Below are 7,889 nucleotides of genomic sequence, written 5' to 3' on the forward strand. Positions count from 1 at the left end.
GGAGGTCATGAAAATTAACTCATAACAGCAAAGAAGAGTCATAAATTTTTGTGGTTAAAAAAAATCAGTTGGATTCGAAGAAAAATTCAACGAAAGAATTGTCAGGATGATGTCGCAGAAGAATTTCTCGTGCATTGGAGGATTGGAGAAGCACATTAAAATTGTTAAAGAAATGGTGTTGTTTCCACTGATGTATGGATGCGTTTATTCAAAATTTCATCTTAGACCACCCAAGGGTTTACTGTTTTATGGACCACCAGGTAATTTCTGTGTACTTTCAGTAAATAATCGAGTCAAAAAAGATCTCTTTGATTCCTTCTTTTAATTATGAATGTCGAATTAAAAACGTATTTTCAGTGGAAATGTCATATAGACTATAAATTCATCAAATTTCAATTGTAATTCGACTAAATCCGTCATCCCTTGAACATTCCACGTTAAATCACTGGAATTTTTGTTCTTCAATTAATTTCGAACAGTTAATACCGAACTACGCCCACTGACGCATACGTTACAACTCAATAAATTCCCAATCAATTCAAATTACATAAAAATACTCTGAATATCTCCAATGACTCTTCATTTCCATAATATTTGTGAATCAAAATTGACGATTCCAAGGAACATTGAAGTTGCATCTATTGATTTCATATTTAACAAATGATCCGTTCTACTCCCTAAAAACTATTTTAAAAAATCAGGAACCGGAAAAACATTGGTCGCAAGTGCCCTAGCAGTAGAATGCAATAATTCTGATCGCAAGGTATCCTTCATCTCCCGTAAGGGTTCAGACTGTCTCTCGAAATACGTAGGAGAGAGTGAGCAGCAACTCCAAAAGGTTTTCACATTAGCGCAGCAGAGCAAACCCTGTATAATATTTTTTGACGAAGTGGATGGTCTGGCACCAGCGCGAACCAGCCGACAGGATTTCGTTCATGCCAGTATAGTATCGACTCTCCTGGCGCTGATGGATGGTTTGGATAGCAACTCGGAGATCATTGTGATCGGCGCGACCAATAGATTGGATGCCATCGATCCTGCCCTGAGGAGACCTGGTAGATTCGATAGGGAGCTTTATTTTCCGCTTCCGTGTTACACTGCCCGGAAGGATATTTTGTCTGTAAGGATCTTGCTTAATATCAGCAGTATGAGTTACAGGCATGAAAATCAGAAATTAAATATTGCAAAAAACAGAAATTACATAAATAAAAGGCGATACCAGAGGCGATCTTCAGAATCTGTTTGTCTGCTACATTTTTGTGACCGGAAAAATATCTAGGGATTTTTATAAAATAAAATCACTCGGTTGAGGTTGAAATTATTTCATTTAGTGTTTATATAGTGATTATTTTAAATCAGGAATATCTCAATGGAAATGTCTATAATGTTTGTCCGATTGGAATTAATTTTTCAGGTACAGGTCAAAAATTGGAAGCAGAAACCTGCAGTGAAGTTCATAGCTTATCTGGCCTCGAAAACCGTGGGATATTGTGGGAGTGATCTTCAGGCGCTCTGTGCTGAGGCGGTCATGTCCTGTGTCAGAAGACATTATCCACAGATCTATACGTGCAAGACTAAACACCAAATAAATGAGAGGGCTTTGAAGGTATCGGTCCCGTTTACCGCGAGGGAAATTTCATGTTCTAATCACAGGATTCAAAAAAATGAATTCCTGCCCACGTTCAGAGTTATCAATCTCGTCTTTGATTCAGCTGATAATTCTGTAGGTGGGTAGGGTTCTTTCCTAAGTTGGAAAAATACTATTTTCATAATCAACGATGGCAAGGATGGAATAAGTCCTCATTTTTTTTCTTGTCAAATTCCCGTAATTAGTTACTGAGTAGAAATGGAAATGTTCGTATAAAAAACATAATTTTACTGTACAACGATAAGAAAAAATTCTAAATTCTGGATCATGAAGTATTAAGAGAGATTCCATCCCCGGACATCTTGTCCCCATTTGAACATTTACAATGGATTCAAACGAACAATTGCATCTTCTCTCATGAACATTTTTCATTCATCGAAGGTAGAGAAACAAGACTTTATCAAAGCCCAAGAGAGCATCGTACCAGCATCACATCGCCTTTCAGTAGTCCCGATCAAGTGCCTCAGTCCCAAAATGTATCCTCTCCTTCAAGATACCCTATACACAATCCTCACTGTTCTCCAGGAGATATGTCCACCCGAAATGATGGCATCGGAAAATTCGTAAATCACTAATTTTCGAAAAGTTCAGTCCTTCATTTAAAATGTGTAAGCTTTATTATGATATCAGGGACACCGAGATTCGATCGAGCACCATGAAATGCCCAAGACTACTGCTGCACGGGGATGATGACTGTCATACGCGTCATCTGGCACCGGCACTTCTGCACAATCTCGAGCATCTACCGTGTCATGTCCTTGATGTTACAGCGCTATTCGAAGAGACAGGACGGGCAGCTGAGGAGACTATTATTCAGGTATTCTTGCTTTCCCAAATGAGTTTACCCCGAATATAGTGATTCGAGAGGAGCAATTTCATTAGTTTAATGACCACTGAGAGTTTATTTTCTTATTTAGAGCATTTATTTCTTCCGGCATTGGCAATTTTTTTAGCTTGGAAATTTTTCATGAGAGAAAAATTCTGTAAAAATTACGTTTCACTTCCGTAATCTGCCAGTAAAAAAAATATTCGGTATAAATTACGAAACAATCACGTACTTTTTCAGTGAAGTTTCAGGAAACAGTCCAAAACGTTCCAGAAAAACTATGGAACGTCCAGTGAAAAAAAGCGTTACTGTTCCGTAATTTTTACGGAATACTGTGTGGACTGGCAGATTACAGAACAAATACGTAATTTTTAAAGAATTTTTCACTCTGTATCAGAAAATTTCTTCGTCATCAAATTTGTTAAGAATATCCGACCTGCTGTATCCCTCGAGAAAACATTTTGAATATCATAAAATATTGGAAATGGGATAATTGTTCAATAATCAAACGTGTGAATCCCGTTTTACCTCTTTTATTTTATACGCTGGAAAGGCACAACCGCTCTGGTTCGTTTCCTTAAAAGAACTAACTAATAGACTAAAGGGAAACAACACCCTGGACCTGATGTCTCTCATCATCAATGGCCCCACTCATGCACCTCTGTATACATTCAGAAAACAGAGCATACACCTCACCCCAGACTTTCTAGAATTATTTCTCATAAAAATGGTTTCCACTCTCAAGTGGAAACACCAGAATAAAAGAAATACTAATCATACAAAGAGCTATTCATTCCATTCGAAAATTAATTTTTAACAAACATTCGAAATGTAAACTTTAATATAAAAGATTAGAAAATATATTTTGGGTCAAAAATCTATTGTTTCCTGGCGTCAGAGTCAGCTAAAACGAACAGAATATCCCGAATAAATGAGTTTAAATAATCAATGAGTGAATGGCACGCATCCTCACAAAATTTTATGCAAATGGTTCAATTGATTTTCCCCCGCAGAAAGTGAAAACAGCCCGACATACGCTTCCCTCCTTACTCTACGTACCGGATATACTGGCGTGGTGGGATCTGGTTGGTGAAGCGGCACGTGTTGTTTTTACCTCCCTTATGAAGGGATTGGATCGATCTGTCCACATGCTCTTCCTCTCGACCATCCACTGCAGTGCTGATATCATACCTGTGGAGGTCTGAAAACATGAAATTTCGCATTCATTCAACATCCGCTGTCGTTCATCAAACTGTTGATATTTTGGTACAGATACTGGAGCTGTTTGATGTTCATCAGAACGAGATGATCGAGATTTCACCGCCGAAACCTGTGGAAAGACTAGCCTATTTCCAACAGATCTTCACCAAAGTTCATGGAAAATCTGACAACATTTCCACCAGATCTTCTTACGGTTGATTTTTTATTTCTTTTTAATTTTATTCACAACTAAATGTTTGAAATAGTTTTTTTATCAATTTTTAATTTTTTTTTCTTGCTTAAAGTCACGTAATATATTAACAATCTTGTATATCAGAGAAAAATGCTTCACAAAGTGAAGAAAAGCTCCGTGAAATGTAGTGTATGTCGTCAATGAGATAGAAGAACGTCAGGCAAAATATCACTCTCCCATTTATTTTCAAAAATTATACTAACCGGATGAACTTTATTTTTGCCGATTCGCGTCGGGTCGCAGTGAACTTTATTCAAGTCCTTGGCCCGACGAGATTTAAAACTGAGCCGAAAAGATTGAAGGAGCAGGAGGTGGAGATCATCGCGGCACCCGTGACGAGGAGACGTGCAGAGGGGAAAACTAGAATGAAATTGAGTGCAGTTCAGACAACAAGTTCGGGGCACACGGCTAATACACGTAAATTATGTGGGGATGAGGCTTGATGGCGGTGATTTCGTGATGACAGGGCGTAGAGTATTGTAGGAATTTTTTTCCCCTCGAATTTAAAATCATTTGGCGAACTAGACACAATTTTTCGCTGAATGAATTCATAACGACGATGGTTGGATGAAATGATATTTTGATTGTGGTTTGCGTCACAAAAAAATTTCTGCGGCTAAAATCAGAAAAAACAACAGTTACTAACGTTCGAAAAATCGTATTTTATTGTAGGCTCAATGTTATCTGATAGTTTATAATTTTTTAAAATATTTCCAAGTCAAATATTTTCCTTTCACTTTTCCCTTTAGTCACTCACCTGCCAGATAATCACTCAGTCCCAAAGATACAATTCCTTCAATGCCTTTCCGACTGCTATTGAATCTTCATCGTCCTTATTATGTTCATTAGGAAATAGTTTGAAACGAGTCCACAGTACTTCCGGCGAGAGAATATCCTCAAAACGCCATAGACCGTCCGGAGATAGTAGGCTCACGTCCATAGAGAGTCTCACCGAGGCACAGGTTCAGGACTTGCTGGATCGAGCTGTGAATTACACAGACGGCTGGACGTGTCATCAGTTGGAGACACTCTACGCATCCCTCGAGCGAGTCCTCGGAAACTCCCACGGGGACCCTTTCATTTCCGTTGCTGATTGTCTCGAGAGATTTCGACAAAATCAACGATCCCGTAACAATGATAACTAATTAAGAACTTTGATTCTCCACAATTCTTGGTTGCACTATAGTAAACGTATATCAAGCCTCAAGTGTATTGATTTTCTCACGGGGTCCAAGAACGATGAAACGTTTTGGGGGCAAAGCTCCGGGTAATTTTGTGTAAAAGCACCAGGTCTTTGACGTACTTTCTCCAACGACAGATCTTTTCTATGTTATATCAATATTGTTTTTTACGCCGGATGATGGAGTGAGCGAGGTGATCAGCATTAAAAGGGACTAGACTGACAAGGATAATTGGGAAATTCATGGCTTTTGACAGGTTTGACACGAGAAGTTATTGAACAGAAGCGGATGGAATACAAAAACTTGATTAAAAATATGACACGAGTATTTTTTTTATTTTTATATAAAAAAAAACCTTTAACCGAATCCGCTCCATTTTTTTGAACATTGAGAACGTCTATCCATTTCATATTATATTTTATATGCTCTCATCATCACGAATCTGAATGATATATTCGTGCAAAACTAGATCCTCCAAGAGTCAAACATATATACCTTCATTTTTCTCATTGGATTCGATTAATATTAATATCGTTCTGCATTAGATATCACCCCTGCTCTAGACAATCCCCATATACAGCCCAACTGTCTTTGCGCAATCCTGAAAAACTCATTTTTTATACCACATTTATTTCGTTATTTATATAATATTATGTTATACCCCTTCACCTTTTGACGCATTCTGTACGAACAGCGCTTCGCTTCAGAGGGCACTGGTGCCTAATCGATTTTGTCTAGCCGTGGCATTCAAGACACCTCACTAAGTCAACCACAACGTATCAAGAGATAGGAAAACCACGATATTTGATTAAAACGACATTCTTTCATCTTATTTTACGTAAAAATAGTCAGTAAAGTGAATCAAGATAATTTGATCATTTGCTAATTAATATACTGATTGAGATTTTGGGAAAAGATTAATATAACCTGAAAATCTGAAAAGATAAATTTAATTTGATCATTTCTTAATTAATATATTGATTCGGATTCTGCGAAAAGATTAATCACTAAGAGCTTTTCACAGTTCATTACGTTTTTTTTTTACCTTTATTTCTCTAGTATTTTCTTACCGAAATGTTTTCTCGGAAAACACTGGAAAAATATTTACAATTTTCAATGAAATCGCTGGTTTTCCTGAACCGTTGGATTGATCTCTAGCAGAAAAAAAATAATCGCTTTGTTATTTATTGATTTTATTTACTTCCAGCATTCGTTAAAAAAATGATTAATTTGACACGTGTGGTTTGAAAACTCAGAATTGAAAGTATTCAATTACGCTGTGAATCCAATTGCTTCACCGGGTTGATCCTTTGATTTTTTTTAAATCCACCTCCAATCCAAAAAAACATCACCACTAAACGACTAGCTACGTTCAGTCACCTTCAAAATTAAATCCGTCCACCGAGAGATTTCCGGTCACAAATGTTTACCAATTATTTCTATTTTATAAATTAAACATAATTTTTTTTTAATGAAAACTAGAAAGAACTCTTCGCCATGTGCGAGGAACATATGACGAAAATTTCAATTAATGTGTCACTCTCAGCATTATTAATTTCCGAAATTCGCCTGGGAGTATCCCCCATTCACTCCGAGCACTCACTTAATCGACTTCGCCCATTAATTAACTAAAAAACCGTTTCCCTGTTCATAAACTTAAACTTAATTACTTTAGGCCGCTCCCCTTACTCCCAAATAAACCGTAGCGTCTATCCATGATTCCTAAAAAATTCGAGTTCCGTACAATCAATACAAAAACATACCGAAATCTACGACTTTTTACATTTTTTTTTGTCACTGCTGCTACTTTCAGCCCGTGTCGAAAAGTGTCTTTTCTCTTACAAGTAAACGAAAAATAGCACAGTTCACCACTTGCTGAACGTAACATCACTAACAAAAACTATAGTTCGGATACACGTGCGACAGGATGTTTTAACCCGTGAAATTGGTAGCCCTCGGCTTTGCCTCGGGCCGCCAGCTTCACACTAGTCGCCGCTCCATCGCACTTGTATCGAAATGTACTATTAAATTGAGAATTTTCCAACATAAAGTTTTTATAGCCACTAGCATTTTGTAATTGCTTCAATTGAAAGTTCAATTTAAAATCCAATTTTTCTACATGATTCAATAAAAACGTATAGTAAAATAGTATATTTCGATACAAGTGCGACGAGGTGGCAACGAATCTGAAGTTGGCGGCCCGAGGCGAAGCCAAGGACTGCCAATCACACGAGTTAAAAGACCCCGTCGCACGTGTATCCAAACTGTACTTTTTATTAGTGATGTTACGTGCAGTGAGTGGCGAACTCTGCCATTCGTTGTTTACTAGTAAATAAAAAGTCTTTTGGTTTACAAGTTTTGATTTTTCGTCTACAAGTAAACAAAAAGTCACTTTTCGACACGGGCTGAATGTAGCGTCAGTGACCAAATAATCAATAAATTTCTCGCCCTTAAATATTTTGTTTCCAGAAATTAGATCAAGGGTTTCATGAAATCCACCCTTTACCCCACCCCCGATACAATATTTCAACTAACGACTATCAAGAAGAGACAATATCTCAAAACCCTGTTGGATTCTCAATGAATAAATTTTCAACACAGATTTATTCTTAAAATAAACTGATATTTAATATTGAGAGACACTAGTTATTCAACAACCGCGTTAACAAAGAATTGTAAAGCTCGGAGTGACTACCTTGCTACATGACAATTTAGATTTTACTAACTAAAAATTAAAAGTCCTTAGTTTTATGTATCTGAGGATTTGCGGAAAAGGAAGGG

General features: G+C 37.2%; 2 protein-coding genes across 5 annotated transcripts in view; one reads left to right on the forward strand and one right to left on the reverse strand.

Annotated features, from left to right (window-relative positions):
• Nucleotides 1–7,889, reverse strand: part of LOC135165182 (uncharacterized) — a 56,804-nt gene that overhangs the window by 2,443 nt on the left and 46,472 nt on the right. The window contains exon 3 of one of the 4 annotated variants that reach the window (XR_010299440.1): nucleotides 3,545–3,675. The exons of 2 other annotated variants lie outside the window; for them this stretch is intronic. The gene's annotated coding sequence lies outside the window, so the exon portion shown is untranslated. Of the gene's footprint in view, nucleotides 1–3,544; nucleotides 3,676–3,881; nucleotides 4,288–7,889 lie in introns of those variants that run through there. One more of the 4 variants, XR_010299439.1, reaches the window with a different exon arrangement.
• On the forward strand, nucleotides 107–5,072 carry LOC135165181 (ATPase family AAA domain-containing protein 2-like). The gene is made up of 9 exons (XM_064126231.1): nucleotides 107–260; nucleotides 702–1,120; nucleotides 1,415–1,606; nucleotides 2,030–2,211; nucleotides 2,279–2,465; nucleotides 3,488–3,673; nucleotides 3,747–3,888; nucleotides 4,171–4,344; nucleotides 4,777–5,072. Exons 1-9 carry the CDS (start codon nucleotides 107–109, stop codon nucleotides 5,070–5,072), a joined length of 1,932 nt encoding a protein of 643 aa, XP_063982301.1.

The sequence above is a fragment of the Diachasmimorpha longicaudata genome, chromosome 8, assembly GCF_034640455.1.
Source record: "Diachasmimorpha longicaudata isolate KC_UGA_2023 chromosome 8, iyDiaLong2, whole genome shotgun sequence".
Taxonomy (NCBI): domain Eukaryota; kingdom Metazoa; phylum Arthropoda; class Insecta; order Hymenoptera; family Braconidae; genus Diachasmimorpha; species Diachasmimorpha longicaudata.

Coding starts and splice junctions, on each gene's coding strand:
- LOC135165181 (XM_064126231.1), top strand. CDS start 107: ATGATGTCGCAGAAGAATTTCTCGTGCATTGGAGGATTGGAGAAGCAC. Junction 2,212..2,278: donor ATGATGGCATCGGAAAATTC/GTAAATCACTAA, acceptor TTATGATATCAG/GGACACCGAGATTCGATCGA. Junction 2,466..3,487: donor CTGAGGAGACTATTATTCAG/GTATTCTTGCTT, acceptor TTTCCCCCGCAG/AAAGTGAAAACAGCCCGACA.